Here is a 26,771-nt window from a genome sequence, read left to right on the forward strand (position 1 = left end):
AGTATTGTAAGAAGCAATTGCTTAAGGCAGGTACCATGGTGCTGAATGTGTGTGGAGAAAAGTGCAGGAAGTGAAACCCATAGGTATTTTGTAATTTTATTACAGTTGTAGACAAATGAGAGAAATAAAGAGGGAGGCTGATTGACTGTTGAGGCAATGGTCTCAGGGAGGCTAATATTCAGTGGATTCGCTATGGTTCACACTGTGGTGCTGACTTTGCACGGTGAAAATCTTATTTTTTTTTTTTTACAGTGTGCTCGGAGGCGATTAGAATCTGGAAGATTGATGCTATTAAAACTACAAAAAACTGATGTATAAGCCAAACATGAATTTATTCATTTATAATAAGAATTAATTAGTCTAGAACACTCGTGCCAGCTGGTTAGCAAATTTTCTCCCATAACAACATTTTTATACAGGAAAATATTACTTTTTAGAGCATAGAGTCAGAGCAAGGGGAGTTTGGTGACAATCGAAACGGCTAATGACAAAAATTGAGATGGCCTTGTGCCTTCACCTCATTCACTGTAGGTGGACCTGCCAAATCATTTGCTGGTCAACATCCCGCCCCCCCCCCCCCGACTCTAGAGAGATTACCAGTATCCTGTGGTTCTTAATTGCCTCCTTTTTCTCTTTTTTTTCTCTTTTGGATTCCATGCAGAACATTTTCTTGTAAACAATTCCTTCTTAAGACATCATAAAATGATTAGATTCTATCTTGCTGGGTGGCATCAATTATACAGAAGATCTGCCTCCCACACTACAACCTTGATTATACCTGGGGGCTACCCAAGCATTAAAATTTCCAGACTACATATTTCAGTAGGTTACATCTCATCTGTTTTCTGTAGATTTTAATTTGCTTCACTCTCAGAAAAGTTCACTCTGGCATACGTTCTGAAAACTCATCCATGTAACTCTTTATGCTAAGTAATGAATTAATTATAGTTGAAGTGGATGGTGTCACTATAAAATATTTTAAAGTGGTAAATAAAATGTTTGCTAGCTAGTAGGCATAAAAGTATTATCTCAGCATTCTATTCATATGCTCAGTCTCACTGTTAGATTTCATCACACAGAGCACAAGAGGTGGCCTCTAGAAGTGGGAGGTGAACTGAAGTTAATAGCCCAGGGTTGATTATTTATTCTGAGAGGCTATGAAATATGAAGATTTCTTGGAGAAGAAGGTAATTTTGCTGCAGAGGGAAGGTCCAAAGAGGAAACAGAGTGACATATTCTTGTGAGAGGGCACATAATGATAAATTATGTTCCTAAGAAAGGAAATGTTGGTGATGAAACCAATTGAATGCTACCATTAGCACTCCAGGAATATACTAGGGTTTGTAAGGAAATAACTTGAGGCCACTGAATGAGTTCTTTATTACAGAATTGGTGGTGCTAGATTAGGATTCCTCTTGGTAATTCCAGAGTCACTTAAAGTTCATATAAATCTACCCTTTGCCGTGGTTCTCACCCTTCTGGCCCTTTAAATACAGTTCCTTGTGTTGTGACCCAACCATAAAATTATTTTTGTTGCTACTTCATAACTGTAATGTTGCTACTGTTATGAATCGTAATGTAAATATCTGACATGCAGGATGGTCTTAGGAGACCCCTGTGAAAGGGTCGTTTGACCGCCAAAGGGGTCGCCACCCACAGGTTGAGAACCGCTACTTTAGGGGATCTCATATAATCCTAGTATTCTCATGAGAATTCCTTGGAACAACTGAAATATATGCATTCAGGTCTTCTTGTTGTGAGAGCACATGGAGTAAAGTGGATGCATAGCAAGCTGTTGATAAAAGAGACCTCTTGTGAATGCAAATAAGGATTGGTACAGTAGTTAGTGAGGCACTGATGGGCAGAAAGATCTATCTGGTAGTGCTACAAGATGAGAGTAGTAAGCTCCTAGCTAGGTTTAAGTATTGCCAATGTTAGCATAATTCTCCAGAAATAAGGCCAAAGGACAATTGCACTTTATATTCTGAGAGGTCTTGATGGCTACTAGGAAAAATGGAATTAGCAATTTTTCTTCAGGGGATCCATTATGAGGACATATATCAGTACTACAAAGCAGGGAACAGAGGACTGGATAATTACTAGGAATCACTGATCATCATTAGATATCCTTAAGATTTTAGAAAGCTGTGCCTTTCCAGCATAGCATGATGTTTGTTCAGAAGCATTAGGAATCCATATACAGAGCTGATGTATGTCAAGAGTACAACACAAACAATCCAACCCCACTTCTTGAGTTTTATGTACAGATGGTGTTTGTTTATATGCCCCAGGATTCTTCAGATGAGATGGTTCAGAAAGTTGCCTGCCATTAGTTGCTCTTCAAGACATTCAATCAGGCAAGAGCTTCCCAGAGGTCATCCATAAGAGTAGAGCTTAACATAAATGGCCAGTGATCCTACGTGGTGACCACACTGAAGCCTCTAGAGTCAGAAACTTTTGCAGGGCCTGGCTCTCAGTCTTCAATGCAGACACAGTAATTACGATGGGATACCTTCCCCCAACTTTCACTAAATACTTGTCAGAAGTCATTATCCTAGACAATTTTAACTTGGCCATACAACATGCAGAAACCTAAAATAGATGATTGGCAAAAAGGAAGGTAAACTGGAATTGGTAGGGCTTAGCTAAAAATATGTACTTGTCTGAAGGCTAGAAGTGGACTGACAATTCCAGGCCGTGTTCAAAAGGCCATACCACCTGGTTTGTCAATAGCCAAGAGACCCAGTATGTTGAGAAAGCTTAAGTCTTTAAATGACAATAAAATATAGCTGTATGGAAGGGTGGCAGAGCTGTGTTTCCATGAAGGTTGGCTTGTGTTGAAGCTGAACTCTAGTCAACAGGTGGAGCAGAAGCCAGCCTCTAGTATGATAATATTGTTAGGAAATATGAAAATGCAATTAAGTCTTCAGTACAGAGTCTTAAACCAATAGGGGACAATGAGGGTGAGGGTAAAAAGATTGGGTCCACTCTTAGGCACAGAAGACTCAAACTAGATCTCACCCATTGGTGGGGAAGAGGTTCTTAATGTACTTCCAGGGTTGTTTTCATTGGCAAAGACTGGGCAGAGTTTTGCCTGCAGGGTTTTAGTACTAATTTCTTGGGAAATTAGTACCAACTACAGAAAATACCTGTGAATTGTTTTCATCATTGTTGGGTTAGGTTTGGTGATGGGTCACCAAATAAATAAGATCTGGTTATTTAAATTTCCAGAAGGACATGTGTTCATGAATGTGTAAAGTGGTATCACAGTTCTCCATCTGTATTTTAAATGTTTAGTGCAGGATATAAATCAGTAAGGCTGGAGGTGAGAGGAATGTAAGTTCACAAAGGGACATGCCTTGGCTCCTCTTACTGGTGAGCTGGGTTGTTTATCCTTGCTGGAGCTCGAGATCGTTTTGCAAGGCAATCTCTTGTGAAGTGATCAGCTTGGCTGCAGTAGAGGCACAAGTGAGTTTCTTGCTGGCGGGCTCGTTTGGCAGGGGTCAGAGGTGGCTGGCTTCCTCTCAGCTGTATAAGCTCCTTGGATGATGGACATGAGGGGCTGGAGAGGGTTTGGTAGTGCACCAGGGATGACAACACTGGGAGCTGGGCCTCTGACTGTAAGAGCTCTGGCTTGTCACTATGTTTTCTGTCTAACAGAATACACTGAGTGATCAGGTCTGGGAGGTTGTCCATCATATCTGTGCCACTCATTTCATCCTGAATGGGATCAGGTAGGCCCTCTTGGAAGTGATCACTCTCACTGGTTTCATTACAGCTCAGATTTTGAGCAAGAGGCTGGAAAGTAGTAGCATCCTGCTGAGAGGAGTTGTCCCTTTCGTCAACCTTAGCATTCACCAGAGGGCTCATTTCCTGTCTTTTGGACTCACCAAATGACCGCTGGAACTCAAGAACAAAGTTCTCATATTGCTTCAACAGAGCACTCTGCTCAGACTTAGATATCATCCCACAACTTTCCATCTGCTGAGATAGGTAGTCAAAAAACCATTTGACTTGGGCATCGTGTATGGGATTGGTGATCTTGAGAGTTGTCAAATAGTTAGTCACCTGAGCAAGAAACCCTGAGAGATTGGCAGGGTCATCAGGAAACTGGGAAAGATTCTTAAGTGAATAGAGTAAAGGCATCATTGGGGTGGCCAGAGCAGGCATGACTTTATCCCTCACAGTAGTGTTCTCCTCAGTCAGATGCTGCACTTGTGGCTGCAGAATGAGGTTCTCTGCCCAAAGGGAGGAATGTTCTACCTGCAATGTAGGTGATGATTCTGTATGCTTCTCCATTATATCTTCCAGAAATAAGTAGAATTGAGTACAAGTCCTGGAGACCAGTGGTCAGACAGTGGGTTTGCTCTGTGATCAAAGAGACAGTATCATGAGCAAGTAGCCAAAGCTGTTAGCTATGAAGTCACAGGAGATGCTGAGAGCTGAGCTGGAGAGATGGCAAAAATTGTTGTCCACTACTGAATGTCACCTCGTCTTCATGGAGAATGCCAATGTTCTGCACATTCAGAAGAAATAAATTACCTTAGGACAAATAAAGGATTTTGAATTAAGAAGATAAACATAAAAAACACAGTGGATTTCCCTCCCCACTCCCTTATATTATAGGAATTTGCCCTCAGATTAAGCCTTTGGTTCTAAAGTACCTTTTTTTAAAATCAGAGACTCAAAGAATTTTATAATCCATAGTGACCTTAGAGATCATCCATGTCAAATTCATACTTTCACAGATGAGAAAACAGAGATCCAGAGAGGTAAAAGTGTTTGCCCAAAGAAACAAATCTAGCTAATATTAGAGCCAGCATGCTCATCAGGACTGCTATCCAGAATAGCAATTCCTCCAGTACCACAGATATACTCATTTGCATACACTACTCAGGCTGGTGAAGATTCATGCCCCTTGCTACTCAAGATGTGATATGGGAACTAGCAGAATTGACATCACCAGGGAGATTGTTAGATAAGCAGACTCTCAGGTCCCACTTGACTTATTGAATCAGTTTTCCACTATAACAAGATTCCCCAGGTGATTCAAATATGCACTGAAGTTTGAGAAGAGCTGTTCTAGAGAATACTCAGTTCAAATTGTAATAATCATTGGTTGGACTTGACCCTCACTGCCCTAATCCCAGTCTTCACTGTTGTGGGGATCTGATTGCTGTGGTAGTAGTCAATTCATCTTCTCTGGCTTTCTAGTTCCTGTCTGAGGTCACAGTTTGGTTGCTATGGAGATGATTAAGACATCATAGGCAAGAGGAAGTGGTAAGGTTAAGAATCTAGGAAATAAGAACAGAATTTCTTAAAAATATAGAAATCAAAAATGTCCCACAGTCCTCCCTGCATTGATAACAAAAAGAAAACAACCAGAAAAAGTTAAAAACAAACCCCAAACATATGGTATACCAGTTGAACTATTCTGCTGTGTAATTCCTCTCATTGCCTTTTCCTTGTGTATCATAGCATTCAAATGTATTCAAACTGGCCATTGGTGGGCAAAAACTGTGCATCATTTAATTTAAGACTTGAATCCCTAGCTTTTATTTGATGGTTCCTCCTCTCTAGATCTATGAAAAAAGTTATTGGAAGAATGAAATAGTCTAAGATAAGGGGCCAGAAACTTGCCCAAATACTAGCATTAATCAGTTAGATGAGTTTTAAGAACTCACTTAGGTTTCAATCTCCTATTTTATCTAATGAGCTTTGCTATCTTGTCTACCTCAGAGGGTTGTTGTATCAATGCAATAATAGATGTGTTCTGAGTGGCCACCCAAAAAAGAGACATTTGCTTCTAAGACTGACAGCTGGACAATGTCAATGGTGAGGCTTTACCCTTATTGCATATTACCAAATTAGTGAGATATTGTCATATCTTCCTTTCTTTCTTCCTTTTCATATATCACCCTTATAAAGTCTCCTCATTTACCTTTCAGACATCATCCACTTTCTAGGTGACCATCCATGAGTTTATTCCTGCTCATCCAACCATGTGTCAACTGATACTAAGATGTAAATTAGTTAATGAAGGTTAATGATTGGCCTTTCTAAGGGTATTCACTTTTTTTTTCAAACTCTAATGTGTATAGGAATAAATTTGATTTTGTCCCTAACAATTCTGACTCAGTAGATCTGGGGTGGACATCAGGAATCTGTATTTAATAAGATGCCCAGCAGATTTCTGATGCTGGTGGTCCCTGTGTGAAAAGCCATGTAGATGAACCTCAAGGAATAAAGCTATATTAGTTGCATTGCAGATAAGTAGAGATGGGGAGGGTACATATTTGAAGGTAGTAGGTTGTTCCTCAAATGATATTCTACCTTCACATGAAGCCCAAATGAGCCCATGCTGCCCTTCACAACTGTTAATCTCTCCCAGGCAGTAGAGTGCAAGAATTCAGCATACAGGTTCTAGAGTCAGACTGACCTACATCCAAATTCTGGTCTGACCAAAAGTTGTGTGACTCTGGACAAGTTATTTAACCTCTCTGAGAATCAATTTCCTAACTTTCAAATGGTGATGATTTTAATACCTGTCCTATAGTGACCTGAGGATTGAATGAAATGAAAAGAGATTAGCACAGTTTCATGCAGATGCCAAGTGCTCCATAAATGCTAGTTATCATTATTCTGGGTCCACAGTCTGTTATCTGACTGAGATTTAGAATTAATTTTTTTTTGTTTTGGAATTTAGAAAGTTAACAGAGAGTATGTACTGCTTCTTACATAACACTCCCAGTGATGTCTGGGAATATATCCCATAATTAAGTCATTAACATTTTTGCATGGAAAAAAATCCTGAATATTTATACTAAAAGAGCTAGAGACTAAGTTCATGTCAGTTCAGCTCAGGTTTTGCCGCTAAATGAATCTTGCACCGAATTAATGAAAAAAAAAAAAAAGCTTCCATCCTACAGAACTTTCTATTTCAGAATTGAATATAAGGGATTGAGAACCTATACCAAACTCTTTTTTGTTGTTGTTGCAAGGGTGTGATTATAATTTTTCACTCTCTGTTCATGCCTTTGGCCCTTTATCTCCACCCTCACAAGTTCTAGAATCTCTACAGAGGTATCTTGTTTCTTTACAGAATTATGTATTCAAGGTGACAGAGCATTTAATTTTTCTAATTATGTAGCACTAGTGAAACACTTACTAAAATTATAAGCTTTATCCCAAATGTAAACCATACAACACCACCATTGTCAACGGCAATTGCTTAATCTTTCAAAGAAAATCTACTTTGTCTTATCATAGGGAATTGCTCTCCTTTTGGAGGTCAATGGCCTTCTATTGAATTATCCCAGCAGATCCTGGGGAAGAGCATGCCAGTCTTGAGGAATTCCAGACTACAGTCTTGGGGAGATAAAGTAGAGAAAGAGATGGAACCTCAAATGTACAGGTTTGGGCCATCAGACTAGTGAACTTGGACCAGGTCTGACACAAAACTGCATATGTTTAAATTAAGCATTTACTTAATTGGCATAGGTTTCGACTACAAAAACAACAGCACAAAAATAGGCTTATTAAACTATTGCAGGACATTTGGGGGTTTGTTTCAGTTTGACTCTAAGCCAGGGTTAAGAGTGTCCCTAGATATAAAACTAATTCACTCTTGAGTCCCCGGAGACCCCATTTCATGAAGGGCCTGCAGGATCCTGCTGCTTTTAAGAGAGCTTTGTGACCTTGAGCTGATCTGACTAACTCATTGCAGAAGAAGCTTTGATTTAGGCTCATGCAATTACCTAGAGCAGTTACATTGTTACTCTAGAGAGCGAGGCCTTCTAATGAATGTCACAGAAGCAAAACTAAGACATAACCCTCAAGATACCATTTGGACTTATCTGGAGACTTGATTGTGACCTTAGCTCTACTGACAACCTTGAACAAATCACATCTCTCTCTGGGTTAGTATCTGGATCTGTACAATGAAGCCACTTTGTTTCTCAAATTTTATCACACGTAAGAAATTCTGAGTCAAGGGGGTTAGAAGGAGATCCAGTGACCTGAGTTTTTATGGGCACGCCAAATGATTCTGTGGTAAGAGGTCTTCAGATTTTACCCTGGGTATATTGGGTGACTTGCTACAGAACTCCAACATTTGTCAATGGTTCTCAAATTTCAGGGCAGTTAGAATCCCCCCCCCCCCCCGTAATTTAATATGCAGATTATTGGGCCTTACCCCTTGACAGTGTGATTCAATGGGTTTGAAATGAGATAAAATAATCTCCATTTTAACTAAACTCTGCAGATAATGCTGATGCAGAAGTTTCCCTGACAACACTTTAGAGAAACACTAGGTTGAATAGCCATCTCTCAGTAGGGATGGGTTCTAGGGCCCATTGAGGATACCAAAATCCACAGATGCTCTAGTTTCTTATATAAAAAGGTATAGTGTTTGCATATAACCTATATTTCCATATAGGCTACAGCAGGGTACTCCTGGATTCAGCATAGTGCTCGGCACATCACACATTCAAGGTTTGCTGTTTGGAACTTTCTGGGATTAAAAAATATTTTTTTATCCACACTTTATTGAATCTGTGGATGCAAACCCTGCAGATATGGAGGGCAGACTGTACTCTCAAAAATCCCTTTCTGCTTCAGCACTCTCTATATTTTTGAAAGTAGAAAATATTTGGCTCCAAAAGTGGCCCCTGAAGTGTGTAATATGTGGATTGCTTCCTTCCAAGGTTCTCATTAAAGATGCATGGTCACCTCTAAACACTGGGCTAGTGTAGGCCTAACTCAGGCATCTGCAGTATAGCTGGCTTGGAGGCAACAGAGAGTGTAGCAATTGAGCTGACTCTTCTCTTAGGACTCTGTGGTGCCTGCTGTGAGTTATGCACTGCTTTTCTCTTCTCTGCTTGTGAATCAGGGAGAAAAGCTATACCCATATCTCCATTATTAGAGATAGAGAAGCCCAGGTGGGGTTAATTTGGCCATTTCTATGACTCAGAATTCATACCTTCCTTTAAGCTTCAACCTTCCTTCTGGCTCAGCTGGACCCATTATGCAGTTAAATGTGTCATGAGCACTCTTTACAAGTATTTCCTGTCAGAGTTTCCTAGTTTTCCTTTATAATGTGAGTAACTCTTTTAAGGAGCCACACTTGCTCCATCAGCCTTCTTGTTCCATAGGCTCATTTAATATTCTTCCTAAGGTCCTGTTTCTCCATTTGCCCCTTCACCCACCTTGTCTCTTTTGTCTGTGGTTTCTGCTGGCAGCCATATCACATGCTTGGATGACTCTGTTCAGTCATCAGCCAGAATCATGACCAATAACATTGTCCTTGCAGTACATGACCCATTTGCACCATTCTCTCTCAATCCAACAAAGAAGAAGGCCCAGATAGGTAAATGGTTAAATTTTTATAGGCAAGAAAAGATCTGCATGCAGGATGGAGAACAAGATGATTAGCCACTAGATAGGCATCATATCACTAGAGTTGAACATAGAGCATTACATGCAGTTAAGAGAGAACCCCAAAGATAGACTCCATTGCCTCTTTGTACTTGCCAAGTTGATTCAGGCCCTGAGTGGTATCAGCATTATATATGGCTTATAAAATTAAGACTTCAGTGAAAGTAGCCATGTTCTGGAGGTTTGTTAACTTCTGCAGATCAAGTGTGCTGCTCACAAGGGATGTTATGATATGTGGCAGATAATGTTTGTAGCTGGATTGGGTCTAAGTCTTATTTCAAACCTGCAAGTGCTGAAGACATGGTGGGCCTTTTACCCACTATAAATGCAGAGGTTTTCATCTGTAGTTGATAGAATAGAAAAGATAGCCTTGGCCAGTTTGGCTCAATGAATAGAGCGTCGGCCTGCGGACTGAAGGGTCCCAGGTTCGATTCCGGCCAAGGCCACATGCCCGGGTTGTGGGCTTGATCCCCGGTGGGGGGTGTGCAGGAGGAAGCCGATCAATGATTCCCTCTCATCATTGATGTTTCTATCTCTCTCTCTCTCTCTCCCTTCCTCTCTGAAATCAATAAAGAAATATATATATATTTTTAAAAAGAATAGAAAAGATAAATGAGCCCTAGTCGGTTTGGCTCAGTGGTTAGAGTGTTGGCCCATAGACTGAAGGGTCCCAGGTTTGATTCTGGTCAAAGGCATGTACCTTGGTTGCAGGTTCCCCGGTCCTGGTTGAGGTATGTGCCAGAGGCAACAAATTGATGTGTCTCTCTCACATCAATGTTTCTCTCTGTCTCTCCCTCTCCCTTCCACTTTCTCTAAAAATCAATAGAAAAATAGCCTTGGGTGAGGATTAACAAACAAACAAAAAATAAGAACAGAAAGAAAGAGAGGAAGAAAGAAAAGGAGAAAAGAAATGGTAAGATTTCGTTTTGACAGGTGAATAATATTCCATTGTATATATGTAGTACATCTTCTCAATCCAATAGTTGTCTATCAACGCACACTTAGTTTGCTCCCATAGCTTATCTATTGTAAGTAATGCTGCAATAAACATAGGGATGCACACATCTTTTCAAATTAGTGTTTTGGATTTCTTCAGAGAAATATCTAGAAATGGGATTGCTGAATCATATGGTAGTTCTATTTCATGGATCTAAAGGGTATTATGCTTAGTGAAATAAGTAAACAGAGAAAGATAAATTCCATATGATTTAACTTTTCACTTAAATGTGGAATCTATAGAAGAAAATAAACAAATAAAGCAGAAACAAACTCAGGTAGAGATACAGAGGGCAAACTGATGGGTTGCCAGGTGGAAGGGAAGTTAGGGGATGGGAGAAAAAGGTGAAAGGATTAAGACATATAAATTGACAGTTATAAAATAGTCACAGGGATGTAAAGTACAGCATAGGACAGTGGTTCTCAACCTTGGCTGCACATTAGAATCACCTGGGAATCTTTTTAAAATCCTGATTTCTGGGCCTCATCCTCCGGCAATTCTGTTTCTTTGTTATGGGGTGAGGCCACGACATTAGTAACAAAGAAACAGAATTTCCAGAGGATGAGGCCCAGAAACTGGGATTTTAAAAAGATTCCCAGGTGATTCTAATGTGCAGCCAAGGTTGAGAACCACTGGCATAGGAAATGTAGTCAATATTATTTAATAATTATGTATGGTGTCAAGGGTTTACTAGAATTATCAGGGGGATCACTTAATACATTATGCAAATGTCTAACCACTATGCCTAACCACCTGAAATTAATATATTTAATTAATATATTAATATATTAAATATTTAATATATTTAATTGTAATAAATAATCAAATAAAATTAAAAATGGAAAAGACAACTTCTGTTTTCATTCAGTTATACCAGACATTTTGTGGGTCTTTGAGGTGATAATACTTATGATTTCTTGGGTACCTAATTTATGCCAGTTTACGCACTCTGGTACTGGCTGCCTAGAGCTATATTTAAAAGAATTCTGGGCCTGTGGCTGGCCTTACTGGTGGAATGTTGTAAAGGATTGTCAATGTCCGCCATGGGCTCTAGAGAAATAAATGCAACATACTGAGCATGCATTTACCAGCTCTCTGCTAGACCACATAATCTACATAGCAGTCTTCTGAAGTAGGTATCATGATTTGCATTCTACACATAAGGAAACCAAGCTCCTACCTTCACTTCCAAACATGTAATCATTCCCACTCCTGCTTTCAATGTATCTCTTTTCCTTCACCTAAAAGCCATTTCTCTCTCTTCTTATGTCCAGCTCAAGTTCAGCCTTCTTGATACAGCCTTCTCTGACTACTCAGACCCTTGCTGACTTCTCCATTCCCTGAGCTGTGGAAGGACATAAGACTCTATGCTCCCTCTTGGAGGAATTCTCTTTCCTTCGAACTCCCATTAATACCTCCCACAGGACAGGTCCCATGGGCCTTATATAAATCTGTGTTGATGGAAACTCTAAGATGACAAGGACTAGGAGAAGGATAAGTAAAAAAATGCTTATTAGTAGTCTGAGGTTAAAATTGTGATAAGAAAAATAAGACTTGGAGTTCAGCCATGAAAATCTCATCAAAATAAGAGGAAGCTGAGTAAGCAAGCAGGGGGATAGAGTCTCAGTAGAAGTTATCTGTGCTTGAGGGAAGGGTGAGCAGGCAGTGGTATTACCAATTCTTGGCTTTTTATTCCCCCATCTTCCCACTTTCCTTAAACTCCATAAATTCAGTGATTTCATTTTTTTCAATCCAAAACAAATTATGAGGTCTGATCAAGACTTCTGTATACTTCTAAGTTCAAGAAAGCAGTCTGGCAGAGTGTTTTTAAATAACTGAATATGCACCATGCCATGTTTTACAAGAACAATGAGATGATATATTTTAAATTTGGACCATCCCAGTAAAGCTGAGCTGTCATCATATGCACGTAATCACCATCTTATCATTATGTGAAGATACTAAAAGAATAACTGAAAAATTATTAAGTGTCCATCCCTATGTGTACAGAGATTTAAATATCTTAAAATCCACTTTAATGTTTATGATTCCATTTGATCTTGACCCGAATTTTGCAAATTTTTTCAGGTTGGAGAACTAAGGCATTGAGATATTAAGTCAAGTTAAAGAACAAGGGAGAAGTTTAATACATGTATGACAGTCTCTGAAGAACTCTCATGTGGAGCACTTATTCTCAGAGACAGGAAGGAGCTATCAAAAGATGCATTTGGGAGGGTGGAGATGGAATAAGTATCTCCATGAAGTAAGTTATGAGTTCCACATCATTGGAAGAATATAAGCAGAATAAGGATTACCACCTAGTGAGGAGTTAGAGCGGACTCTAGGAATCAGATAAAGGGGAGTTATCAGAAAGATAATCAAAGCTATAGATTCTACAACTTCCTTGAGCATGCAGCTAAAATATGGGTGATGACACTGTAATTATATGCAATCTAGAATCCAATCCTCAAATCCACAGCTAACCTTACTCACTTTGCCTATCTATCTCAAAGCTCTCATCTCTGGAGGAGATTCAGTGGTGAATATATAGTAGGCCTTGTTTATGAATTTGAGAGCTTAGCTTGGTTTCTCTGTCAATTCTCAATGTCCCCATCATTTCAAACAGTTCATGGTGTTTCAAGTAAACAATTAGGCAAAGAGTAGAAAAATTCTGATCTGCACATTTCAAATAGTTATAAAATGAGCCTTTTAAGTTAGAAATGAAAGGTCTTCTCTTCCATTCTTGCTCCCTGCTGTTCTTATTTTCCCCCTTGACTCCTAATTTTTTTATTCATTTTTTAATTTTTATTTACTTTTTTAAAAATTTTTATTGATTAAGTCCCTGCTGTTCTTTCATCTGTAATTCATTAAGTGAAATTCACTTAGTGCTGAATACCACTTGCAACTGATGAGCTGACAGAGCTTAGCCCACTTAGATTTAAACAATTTCTTCTCCTTCTTCTTCTCCTCCTCCTCCTCCTCCTCCTTCTCCTCCTCCTCCTCCTCCTCCTCCTCCTCCTCCTCCTCCTCCTCCTCCTCCTCCTCCTTCTTCTTCTTCTTCTTCTTCTTCTTCTTCTTCTTCTTCTTCTTAGAAGCCCGTTGCAGAAAGATCCCTGCAAGAATAGGGCTTCGCTCCAGTCTCTGTGGTTCCTACCCCGCCCTTCTCTGCCACTGCTACCCCGCCCATCTCTGCAGCTTCTCTCCAGCCTGTCCCCACTACCTCGGCTCGGCTCCGTTGCTTGGCTTCCTTCTACGGTGTGTTCAGTCTTCAGTCCCAGCCAGTATATGCAAATTAGCTGCCATCTTTGTTGGCAGTTAATTTGCATATCATGCTGATTAGCCAATGGGAGGTGTAGCGAAGGTATGGTCAATTACCATGTTTGTCTATTATTAGATAGGATTATTATTATTATTATTATTTTGCATTGCCAGGTCCCTACTGTGAGCAGGCAACCTGTGGCCCTTCTCAAGGTAGAGAAAACTTAATATAAGAAACTAAGTAAAAAATACCACATGATCTCACTCATTTATGGATAATAAAGACCGTTATAAACTTATGAACAAAAATAGATACAGAGGCAGAGCTGCCTCGAACAGACTGTCAAACTACAGCAGGAAGGCTGGGGAGGGTGGGGGGGTGGAGGGTGGGTAAGAGATCAACCGAAGGACTTGTATGCATACATATAAGCATAACCAATGGACACAAGACACTGGGGGGTAGGGGAGGCCAGGGGATTGTCAAGGGTGGGGGGAAAAAAAGGAGACATATGTAATACTCTTTGTAATACTTTAAGCAATAAAAAAAAAAGAAAAGAAAAAGAAACTAAGTATATATCATGTTTTTCAATTACAAGTAGCCTCTCTAACAGCCAAAGATTAGAAAAAAGTTCGAGCTTTAGAAATGAAGAATTTGAGGCTCAGGAAATGGAAAATTATTTGGGTCATATTTATGACTCTCTGTGCTCAGTTCTAGTCTGAAGCCCTTTCCAGTTTGCCTTTCTTTCCCCTCCAAGCCTTGACTATGCTTGAATGAGCAATACAGGGATTATAGAGTATGGTGCAGAATCAAACTTTTGTCATTAAATCATTGGTAACATCCTACATATATAAAGAACATTTTATGCAATCTAAGTATTCTACTGTCTCATTTATCATTTTTTATAAACTATGAAGTAGGAAAGACTTGTATTGAATACTCCCTCCACCAGGTAAAGTAAGAGTTGTTGTCTAAGGACATACAAATATTTAGTATTATTAAGATCAAGTGCTAGAATCTTCAACTCTTGCTCTTAACAACACTATGTCTTCAAAGTAGTTTGAAACTATGGAAAAATCGTGGCTTTAGAGTTAGACAGAATTTAGATTAAAATCCCAATCTGAATTCAAAGCCAAAGTTGTGAGACCTTGGGTGAATTACTTCTCTGAGCCTTAGATTCCACATCTATAAAGTACGTATTGCAAAGTAATGCTGATGAATTGAGATACTATATATAAAGTCCCCGGCATCCAATCGACATCATTAATAGAAGCCACTGATAGTATCATATTTTCTGCAGACATTGGAAGGTTACCTCCAAATATCCTAGTTCCAAGCTCCAGTTTCCATCTAGGCATTCTGGGGAAAGTGATTCTATCCAAGTCTCTTGATGTGGAGCAAGTGGCTTAAACTAAGTGACTTAGTATATAACCTGTCAGTATTTCTCCTTTGTAAGACTCATATCACTTGTAACTTATTATTATATCCCTGTTCTCCCTACTAGGCTATGAGCTAATTAACATAGGAATCCTCCATTTTCATTTCTGTATCCCCAGGGCCTAGAGAACTTCCTTACACATAGAAGAGCTCAGTAATTCTTTGTTGAACTTGTAATATCTGCTCATGGCAGCCATTGTTAGAACTAGATATTAGCAACGGTGCTCTTACTGTTACCCAATTCCTATATATCTCTTCTTTTATTCTTCCCTGGTGTGAGTGAAAAACCCAGCCACGTTTCAGTGTATCTCATCATGTTTTTTCATTACAGATGCCTGAGTTAACCAGATAGAAATATAAACAAAGGACCTGTGGCAGTGGGACCAATGGTCAGGAAGCAGATATCACAGCCTTGGACTTCACTAACCTTAACCAGAGCAGTGAGAATCTTTGGAGACACTTGCCAATGTGTTTTGCTTGGATGAATGGGTCATTTAGTTTGTGGCTACTCTTAGAAGAGTTTCAGATTAGCCTAGGCCCTAGATCAAGACAATCATCTAGCAGGCTTGTAATGAAAACAAATACAAATAATCCAGACAGGAGTTGTTTAAAGATATTTATTTTCAACTACCCTGAAGTGAAAACAGGAGAATTAGTTATGTGATGTGCCCCAAGCATCATCAGGCTATAAGCTTGGACAGTAGGGCAGCTTCTGGGAGCTGTTAAAAGACAAAGTGGGAAGGGGTGGGATTCTCTAGCATATCAAACTGTAGCAGCAACCTTTATTCTAAGCTCCTTCGGCTAGAGTACTCGATTTTATTTGGTTATATTCCCCAACCTCCTGAAGCTGAGACAGATAGGGGTGGTAGAGCTTTGGCCTCTGCCAGTTGAGAGCTGTGTAACCTCAGGCAAATTAATCTTTTTGACCTTAATTTTCTTTATCATAAAATAGGGCATATAATATTCACTACAGAAGACTGTTCAATTATTAATGTAATAAATCTTGATAGGCCATTATAGGTCAGGCATTATGTTTGGAACTAGAAAACAATATTAAGCTCTTATGAAGCATGAGCATTCTAGAATTATTGACGTAATGTATACAAACTACTTCTCTCAGTACCTAGCTCATATAATTTTATTTTATATTGTTGACAGCATTACAGATGTCACTTATTCCCCTCCTCCCACTTTCCCCTTCCATCCAGTACTGACCCATTTCAGGCCTTCACCACACTGTAGTCTGTGTCCATGGGCTATACATATATGCATATAAGTTCCTTGCTTAATCTCTTCCTGTGCCTTCCCTCTCCCCTTTGAGATCTGTCATTCTATCCCATGCATCCATGACAGTGTACCTATTTTGTTCATCAGTTTATTTTGTTAATTATATTCCACATATAAGTGAGATCATGTGATATTTGTCTTTTTCTGATTGGCTTATTTCACTTAGCATAATGATCTCCAGGTCCATCCATGCTGTTGCAAAAGGTAAGAGATCTTTTTTTTTAGAGCCACATGGTATTCCATTGTGTAAATGATTTATCTGATAAGGGGTTAATTTTTAAAATATATAATGAACTCATAAACTCAACAAAAGGAAGACAAACAATCCAATTAAAATTGGGCAAAGGACTTGAATAGACACTTCACTAAAGAGGACATATAGGCGACCAATAGACATATGAAAAAATGCTCAATGTCACTAATCATCAGAGAGTTGCAAACTGAAACTACAATGAGGTATCAACTCACACTTGCCAGAATGGCTATCATCAATAAATCAATGAATAACGAAGTGTCGAGGCTGTGGAGAAAAGGGAACCCTAGTGCACTGCTAGTGGGAATGCACACTGGTGCAGCAACTATTGAAACCAGTATTGAGTCTCCACAAAAAATTAAAAATGGATCTGCCATTTGATCCAGAGATCCCACTTCTGGAAATATATCCTAAGAAATCTGAAACACCAATCAGAAAGAAAGTATGGACCCCTATGTTCATAGCCATACAATTTACAATAGCTAAAATCTAGAAAGAGCCCAAGTGCCCAACAGTAGATGAGTGGATAAAAAGCTGTGGTACATTTACTTAATGGAATACTACATAGCTGATAGCTATTATTTTCTTTTTAATTAATTTATTTCCCTCATAGCATTTTTAAAATTCTATTTCTCAATTACAGTTTATATTTGTATTATTCTGTATTAGTTTCATGTGTGCATCATAGTGGTTAGATAATCAAATACTTTCCAAAGTGTCCCGACCTAGTTTTTTTTCCTAATATATATTTTTATTGCTGATAATATTACAGATGTCCCCCATTTCCCCTCTACCCTTTTATCCCCATCCACTAGCCCTTGCCCCACCCCCCCAGGCATTTACCACACTATTATCGGTGTCCATGAGCTATGCATACATTTAATAGTCTGAGATATAAGAATATGGTAATTACGACTCCAGGCACTGGCATCAGACCTGAGTTGTAGCACTAGCTGAGAGTATTAGCTCCACATATTAGCCATAAAAACTTGGGCAAGTTTTTAACTTCACACACCTTAATTTCCTCATCTGTAAAATAACAAATAATAATCATAACTATTTTATAAGAATTGGAAGATCAAGTAAGAGCAAATGTGAAGGTTCTAGCTAGTCTTCTCCCCTCTGAGGGCTAATGACTCAGGACTGAAACTGATCTCTTTGGATCAAAAATAAAAGGCCTTTCAAAAAAAAGTGGCTTTTCAGCTGCTTGAAATCTGTCTAGAGAAAAAAGAAAAGTAAATGGAAGAACTATAGTTAGAGGAGCAGTAACTCCTATGACATTTGAAGTACAGATATGGCAGGGAAATAATGATAAGTGACAAGCAAATAGCTCCCTGCTTCACATCCATCACAGGTGGGAAAATGCTGTCACTGTATTTATGGCCTTTGTTTACAGAAGACTCAAAATAAACCCTTTGCAAAGCCCTTCTATTTTGAACCCCAGATTTCATCAAGGCCATGTTTACTTCTCTCGTCTTGCTAATAGATCATGTTTCCTATAAGGATTAGCTCTTTTCACCTATTTGTGTTTCTGTGTTCTTGACAACCTCTCTATTCAGGATGCTGTTGCCATTGGCATTTGGGGTAACCAAAGAATAACTGAGTATGCAAATGGGCCAGCAGTAAAATGATTCTGCAGAAAGCTGGCCTCTGCCTGGTTTCTAAAAATATATTTACACTCAATAAAATTCATCAATTTAAAATATACAGTTAATGAGTTTTTTAAATGGAATTTGTTGGGGTGACTGGCTAAAAAAAACCCATATAGGTTTTAAGTATACAACTTGATAAAACGTCACCTGCACACTGCATCCTATACCCATAGCCACAAGCAAAGTCTCTTTCTGTCCCCATTTATGCCTCCCCCCACCCTTCACACACCTCCACTTAGGCCCTACCCCCTTCCTCGCTGGCTATCACCACTCTGTTGTCTATGTCTATGTGTAACATATATGTTTTTGGCTAATCCTTTCACCTTCTTTCATCCAGTCCCCCCAATACCCTCCCATCTGACCTCTATCAGTCTGTTCCATGTATCCATGTCTCTGGTTGTATTTTGTTTGTCAGTTTATTTTGTCCATTAAATTCCACATATAAGTGAGATCATATAGTATTTGTCTTGCTCTGTCTGGCTCATTTCACTGAGCATAATGCTCTCCAGATGCGTCTATGCTTTTGCAACGTAGATTTCCTTTGTTTTAACAGCTGTGTCATATTCCATTGTGTAAATATACCACAACTTTTTAAATCCACTCATCTACTGATGGGCACTTGGACTATTTCCAGATTGGCTATTATAAATAACGTTTAGATATTCTCAGAAGTGGGATCATTGGGTCAAATGGCAGTTCCATTTTTTAATTTTTTTTTGGAAACTCCATACTTTTTTCCACAGTGGCTGCACCAGTCTGCATTCCCACCAGCAGTGTACTAGGGTTCCCTTTTCACCACATCCTCACCCACAATTGTCATTTGTTGATTTTTTTAATAGTATCCATTCTGGCAGGTATGAGGTGATATCTCATTATGGTTTTAATTTGCATCTCTCTGATGATTAGTGAGGCTGAGCACCTTTTTCATATGTCTATTGGCCTCTATGGAGAAGTGTCTATTTAGGTCCTTGGTCCATTTTCTAATTGGATTGTTAGTCTTCATTTTGTTGAGTTGTATAAGTTGTTTATAGATTTTGGAAATTAACCCCTTACCAGATGTATCATTGGTGAATATGCTCTCCCATTCAGTGGATTCCATTTTCATTCTGTTGATGGTTTCTTTTGCTCTTCAAAAGCTTTTTTTTTTTAAAAAAAAATTTCCTTTGTTTCCCTTGCTCAAGGAGATGTATTGGCAAATATATTGCTATGAGATATGTCTAAGATTTGACTGTCTATGTTTTCTTCTAGGATTTTTATGGGTTTATAACTTACATTTAAGTCTTTTATCCATTTTGAGTTTATTCTTGTGTATGGTGTAAGTAGGTGGCCTAGTTTCATTTTTTTTTTTTGCAGGTATCTGTCCAATTTTCCCAGGACCATTCATTGAAGAAACTGTCTTTGCTTCACTGTATGCTCTTGCCTCCTTTGTCAAATATTAATTGACCATAAAGGCGTGGATGTATTTCTGGGTTCTCTGTTCTGTTCCATTGATCTATATTCCTGTCAGGCTGTTTTGATTACAATGGCTTTGTAGTATAGTTTTATATCAGATATTGTGTTACCTTACAGTTAATGAGTTTTAACACATATATACATTTATGTAACCACCAGCACATTCGAGATATAGAATATTTCCATTATCTCCAAAATTCTGTCATGTTCCTTTGTAGTCAGTTCCCTATCCTTGGCCCTAAGCAACAACTAATTTATTTTCTATTGATATTCATTTGCATTTTCTGGACATTTCATATAAATGTAATCATATAATATATGGTCTTTTGTGATTGGCCTCTTTTACTTAGCATAATATTTTTTAGGTTCACCCATGTTGAGGTATGTATCAGTACTTCATTCCTTTTCATTGCCAAAAATATTCCATTGTATGAATACACCATATCTTCTTTCACCTTGGTGAAGCACATTTGGGTTGTTTCCAGTTTGGAGTCATTATATAAAAAAGCTGCTATGAATATTCATGTAAATACCTAGGATTAGGTCATGTGGTTAGACTGAAAACAGTTGCCCTAAGTGACTATACCATTTTACATTCATAACAATAGTGCATAAGTGTTCCAGTTATATACCCTTTGCCAACACTTGCCATTGTCAATCTTTAAAATTTTATTTGTATCAATGTTTAGAGACTCTCCTCAAGGGACATGAGTCATTTGCTTTTTCTTCTATTGGCTGCTCACTATCATGCATACTCCTACAGCCTTTGAAAAATATTGTAAAAAATGAGACAATATCAAAATCTCTCTCTCTCCCATTTTTTTGGGGGGAGGGGTGGCCTTGTTTTGACAAGGCTGCAAAAAAATGGGAGAAGCTTCATTGGTGGTAGAGTATTAGGAAAGCTGCCTTTACATATCCAGAGAGCCTTCATGGGGACAAAGAGATCATCTAATTCTATGAAGAAGAAACATCAATAGTATGGGAGCTTCAAGGATACAGATTTGGGATTCCTACAGCATAGAACTTTCTAAAGTTTAGAATTACCTAACAATAGAGTAAACTTAATGGGGGGAAAAAGAGCTCCCTATCAAGTAGTAATTGGATGAACACTTTGTGGAAATGTTCTGAAGCAGATTTATACACCAGATAAACATTGCACAAATGTGCTCAAATATTTCTATGATAATATAAACTAGACAATATTGAAATTTTGTGTCTCTGGCCCTTTCTGTTTTCTGCCCTGTCACTTGACATTTGGCTGACCCCCTACCCTTAATGCCCTGGTACCACAAATAGCTGTAAATCAATCCTTACTAGAGTATAACGATTTCTCTTTCCTAGAGTGTCTGAGTTGTAATACACTCCCCAACTAAGAAACTTTATTAGTAGAATCTCAGGCAAAGCAACAGCTGGGGAGTAAGATGTTTTGGCTAGGATTTCCTGCCTATCAACACTCACATTACACATAGTCTCTAGATTACCATCCAGTCTACCTACTGGCTAATAATGGAGGACTTGAAGGAAGTCCAAGGGAAAGAAAGCAAAGCTTCCATATATAATTTTCAAAGCAGGGCAATGCATGAGGACTAACAAACTCCTCAGCTTGGATTTCACATCCACATAGGCCTGACTATCAAATATTGTCCATCTGCCAAATCCTTTTTGTATCCAATACCCTTTACCACTGATATGGCACTGTATGTTTTTAGAATACTGCTTCCATTGACTGACAGCTTTTTAAATATACATTCATCAGGAGTAACGTATCTTTTATTCATCTTTACACTTTAAGTGCCTGTCATAGAGGCTGAGGACATTGCCAAGTCCTCCTGTCTTCGATAAAGATGTATCACTGCAAAGGAAACTGTTTGTGACCTGCCACCAGGCCTCAGGGATTTATTCTGAAAAGAGACACCAAAGAGCTGTGCCAGGGTAAAATGTCCCACATGATCTCTTTCTTCATAAAAAATAAACTACAAAAGAAGTAGGATGAAATTGCATCCAGGAAATGTTCATTTAGATTTGGAAATGAACTTGTATACATGAGTGAGTAAAAAATGAAATCAGTGTACTCAGAAATGCTGTAGCACCAGCCATGAAATGACTTTGAGTTAACCTGCAGTGAAGGCTATGCACTGGGCTAAGTGGCCTCAAGTGTATTTGTCATAGATAGTGGCAGCTGTATCGAGCATACTTGTTTGTGTTCCTCTTCCTTCCTTCCTTTATTCTGCCCAGATGGCTTTTAATCATTCTCATTTGCAAATATCATTTATAAATGTACTGGCAGATTTTTTTTTCAAAATCATGAGAGAAGTATCTAGCATATTGGTAGTGTTATCTCAAAACATGAAGTCCCCCTGTCTAGGTCATTCCAGGAGGTTAATTGAGACCCAGAGAGGATAAGTGATTGACTCTCAGTGATTCTAGGAGAAATCATTGGCCCTCTTATTGCTTTGTTATGTCCAACCCCAAGTTCCAGAGAGAGAACTGAGAGCCCAAATATAAAAAAAAATGGTGGAAGCAATGATTTTGATTAACCCAAGTTTGGCCATCATTGTCTGGATAAAGGAATACTGAAAATTGGCCATTAACCTCCCCATGGACATAGAGTGTTGGGAAGCAAGACTGAATCCCAGCTCCCCATATGCCCTACCTTTGATTTAGTGGTGTATATGAGAGGCTAATCTGATGAAAGTCCTGACAATTCTACCTACCAATATTGGCTCAAGAAGTGGTGTGAGTAATACTATATGTAATACTTTAAACAATAAAGACAAAAAAAAAGAACTAGTGTTAGTTGAGACATACTAGTGAGGCCTATAAGGAGATGGAGCTATGAGGAATTATAGAAAACTGATGTTTATTTCCTTGGTTCTGTGCTCTATATTAAAATTGTCTTCCCCAGAGTTCATGATTTTAAAGTTTATTAGCTTCCATGATTTTTCAAGAGACTGAACTTTGCTGGGTTCAGGGGTTCAGTACCCATAGTTTAACAATCCCTCTCACAAGACTTACCACTGAGCAAAGAGCAAGGGGCATGTGCCGGAAGCCGGTCCATCCTTGCTGGTTGACACGGTTGCTGCAGGGAAGAAACATCTGCACAGCATGTCTCAGGGGACCTGGCGTATATGGCATACTGTTCTTAATGTGTTTTCTCCCCTTCTTGGCGCTATGTGTTTTAACCAAGGTCACCTCTCTGAGAAAGATTGTTTCCCCAGGTAGGGATTTTTCCCTGAGTTAGGGAGGGAATAAAACCCCTTAACTAAGTGCCAGGCGGGTAGTTAATCACTTTAACTATTTAACTCTTTACTCCCTGGAATGGAGATAAGAAACGCCCTAACCTTTGCAATAGAAATTGACAGGATTAAAATCAACTGGAATAATACAGATGTAACAAGACAATAAGACACAGAACCTAGAGACAGAACCTAGCAAGAGAACCTGAACAGAACTTGGCTGGAGAACCTGGAGAACCTGACTGAAGAACCTAGAAACAGAACCTAGAGACAGAACCTAGCGAGAGAACATGGCAAAAGATCCAGAACAGAACCTGGCAAAAGATCCTGGATAGAACCTGGCAAGAGAACCTGACTAGACCCTGGTGACAGAACTTGACTGGAGATCCGGGCTAGAACCTGGCTGGAGAACCTAGCAAGAGAACATGGACACAGAACTTGGCTGGAGATCCTAAACAGAACTTGGCTGGAGATTCTGGCAAGAGAACCTGGCTATGATGATCACCTGAATGCTGCCTCCATGTCATTCCCTCTTTGCCGACTCCGTCCCCACCTTTGGGAACCCCTGAACCTGCTGGGGCTGGACCCCAGCAGGCATGGAACACAACCTCTCAGTTCAGTGTAATTGAATGGCTCCACAGGTTCCATCAAATTATTTAGAAAATAACTTTTGCTCAAAACTTGAGGTAGTTAGTATGAGAACCAGCTAATTATGACTTAAAAGAAATCTATTTATTGAATCCCTGGAAAATCTATAGGGTTCAGGGTCATGACCCCAAATCAACTTGTGTTCATAAAGGTGTTCAGTCTGATCAAATAATTGAATCTATACCCCCTTCCCTGGGAACTCACCTTTAGACCACTTCACAAACAACAATCCCCTTTATTTAGACCACATTACACTTGCTGAGACCATTTTCCTTCCCCTGGGGACCCTCCCAGGATCTGGACCTGCCCAGAGAATTCTTCGCTCAGAAAAAGCCCACCTAGAGTCCTTTAAAACCTCTGACTCCCTGTCCTTAGGTGCTGGCGCCATTTTGGGGCTCAGCCCATCTGGTATCCAGATAACCTAATAAATTTATAATCTCTTACCACTTTTGATCTCTTGCTGATGACCCTAACAGTGAGTAGGAGCTTAAAAATGACAAAAATTATATTTGAAAAATGATAAAAATAGGTATTCAACTGCCAAAAATCCATGACTTTTTGTACCAGCTTAACAATAGGCATGAGGTTAAAAGAAACAAAACATCTGATGGATATGCTTTCCAAAGAAAGGCAACAGATAAACCACCACCATAATCATCATTTACAGAATACTTATTTGGGGCCAAACACTGCACTCCTTTTACATCAGTAATTTTTTTAATTGTGAAAATAAGCCAATGAAGGCATTCTTAATCTCATTTTAATGATGAAGAAATTGAACCTAAAAGATTACCTGGCTTACCCAAGACCCCATAGTAAGAGCAGAGCCAAGATTCAAACTCAAGTCTATCTGACACAGAGGCCTTATATTATTAACTAATTATGCTGAACTGCTTGGTAGAGATGATCTGGTAACAAATATGTTGGAGTTGAGGGAAGCATAAATTGTTTTATTGGTGGAAACCCTTGAGTTTCTAACTTGTTCCCTCTGTATCCCTCCATCCGTTTTCTGCCATTCCGTTGTTTCCAGGCTCTCACCCCCAGGGATAGATATAGAAATCTGGGATGGATAAAATAGGAAAGTTAACAGAAGCCAATGGACAATATAAATTTGGAGGATTTTCTGTGGAATTGTTCATCATCTCTATGCATTATAATTAATGTGAAAGACATTGATTTTTCTTACTATAGATGGCAAATCAAAAGGATAGGAGTACCCATTATAGGTATCAAACATCCTCAATACTAGTCCAATATTTCTTATTTAATAGGCTACCTGTGACTTCTACTGGGGCTCCTGGTTGACTGCTGCCTTTGTCTTAGTGGTGAGGAAATGTCCCACACAGCAGAAATAACGATTGGGTCCTGTGTTGTTTCTAGCAGCCCAAAGGGACAGACTGAATGTTATGCTGAAAAACAGAGCTTGAGTTATACTTCTCACATCTGGGGTTCTATAGAAGCCAGTAGAAATTTATTCTGGAAGTCTAATAATGAAAAAGAAAATTCTTCCTCTTCTTTCAATTAGTAGAAAAGTGATTTATCAGGGCCTGCCAAGGAATTCTTTGGTTATTCCAAATCTTCCATAGATTTCTACAAATATACATTTAGAACAGAACAACAAATCATATTTGCTTTCAGAAACACTATACTGTGTTTATGAGAAAACTGGTAGTTTTCTGAGACCTACTGATTTTTCCTAAAATAACTATTTAAGTCTTGAACTCTCATGCTCACAGTTGAGGAGATGAGGACCTGGCACTTTCAATTATCAAGAAGTTCTTTTTTTCCATTGTGAGGTGGAGGTTACATTTTTCTTTTCAAATATGTATGACTTTTCCCATTCTATCCTACCTCCATACTTTCTCATTAAACATCTCTAGCAAGTCAGCTCTGTTAAAGAGGAAATGAATCAAAGTTAATTTAGAAGAAATCTCTGCTATGGTATCTGCAATAAAATAATATGAAAAGTTTGAACATGACATCTGATAAATATCCTCCTTCAAAGGGTAAAAGAGTAAGGCATGTATGTTTGAATTTAATAACCTAATAAATTATCATATCTTTAAGAAAAAAGCCTCAAATAAATTTTAAAAGTCTTTGTTTATGTTTTGTCTATAATTCTCAAGATAACATTTCTTGGCTCATTTTAGATTTTGTCAAGCCTTCTCATCACACTGAGTTTTCCTTCATCTTCCTCTCTGGAACCTTTTGAACCTTCATTTTCTCTTCCACTTCTATCTCTACTGCTGAAAATGAGCTTGAATCTAAGGGAAGCCAATTACTGGAGATGTGTCATGAGGGCATGGAGGTTTGTCATCAATCACTTCCTTGAAAATTCTTTCCTTTACAAAATACATTTTCCTAAAATGAAAAAATATTCTCCCAAAAGACAGTAATGTTATTTCATAGCACTTTCAAGGAGATAAGAATAATAACTAGACAAAAGTTGTACCATAAATTATAAAGAATCATACTGAGGCTCCAAGCACCTGGAACTATATTCTTGAGAAAAAACTGAATGGATATATAACTGATATTCAATCTGAATATGTTATGAGGAAGAATTCAAACATGTGCAATGGATTGTGAGTATTGTAGGATTCTCAGTAGTGTTGGTGGTGGGTGAGTATTGGTGTGGCTTTACCTAGGGACTCACTAAGCTAGTGCAGGAGATCCATGGGGATCTGGAAGGCCCAGAAGACAATAATTTTGTACCTAAAATTCCCAACTTTATTTTTCGTTTTCAGTCTGGCACATGAGGAGCTTAGAAGTTGCCATTCCATCCTAACAACATATTAAAAAGCTGAACAGCCCACCCAGCTTGGCTCAGTGGTCGAGTGTCGGTCTATGAACCAGGAGGTCACAGTTTGACTCCTGGACAGGTCATATGCTGGGGTTCCGGGCTTGATCCCTAATGTGGGGCATGCAGGAGGCAGCCAATCAATGATTTTCACTCATCATTGATGTTTCTATCTCTCTCTCCTTCTCCTTTCCTCTCTGAAATCAATAAAAATATGTTTGTTTGTTTTTAAAAGCTGAACAAATCAAAAAAATCAATGATTCTTCTTAGGTCTGGCAAAGAAGTGTGGTCATAGGGAAAACCACTGCCTCCCAAATT

At 38.8% G+C, this 26,771-nt stretch overlaps 1 protein-coding gene and 1 long non-coding RNA gene across 2 annotated transcripts in view; both read right to left on the reverse strand.

Annotated features, from left to right (window-relative positions):
• Positions 1-26,771, reverse strand: part of LOC132224361 (uncharacterized) — a 1,115,498-nt gene that overhangs the window by 674,430 nt on the left and 414,297 nt on the right. The window contains exon 2 of the long non-coding RNA XR_009450658.1: positions 23,211-23,269. This is a non-coding gene — a long non-coding RNA (uncharacterized LOC132224361). The remainder of the gene's footprint in view (positions 1-23,210; positions 23,270-26,771) is intronic.
• On the reverse strand, positions 3,370-4,299 carry RTL4 (retrotransposon Gag like 4). The gene has a single exon (XM_059678827.1). It carries the CDS (start codon positions 4,297-4,299, stop codon positions 3,370-3,372), a length of 930 nt encoding a protein of 309 aa, XP_059534810.1.

This window comes from Myotis daubentonii, chromosome X (assembly GCF_963259705.1).
Source record: "Myotis daubentonii chromosome X, mMyoDau2.1, whole genome shotgun sequence".
Lineage (NCBI taxonomy): Eukaryota > Metazoa > Chordata > Mammalia > Chiroptera > Vespertilionidae > Myotis > Myotis daubentonii.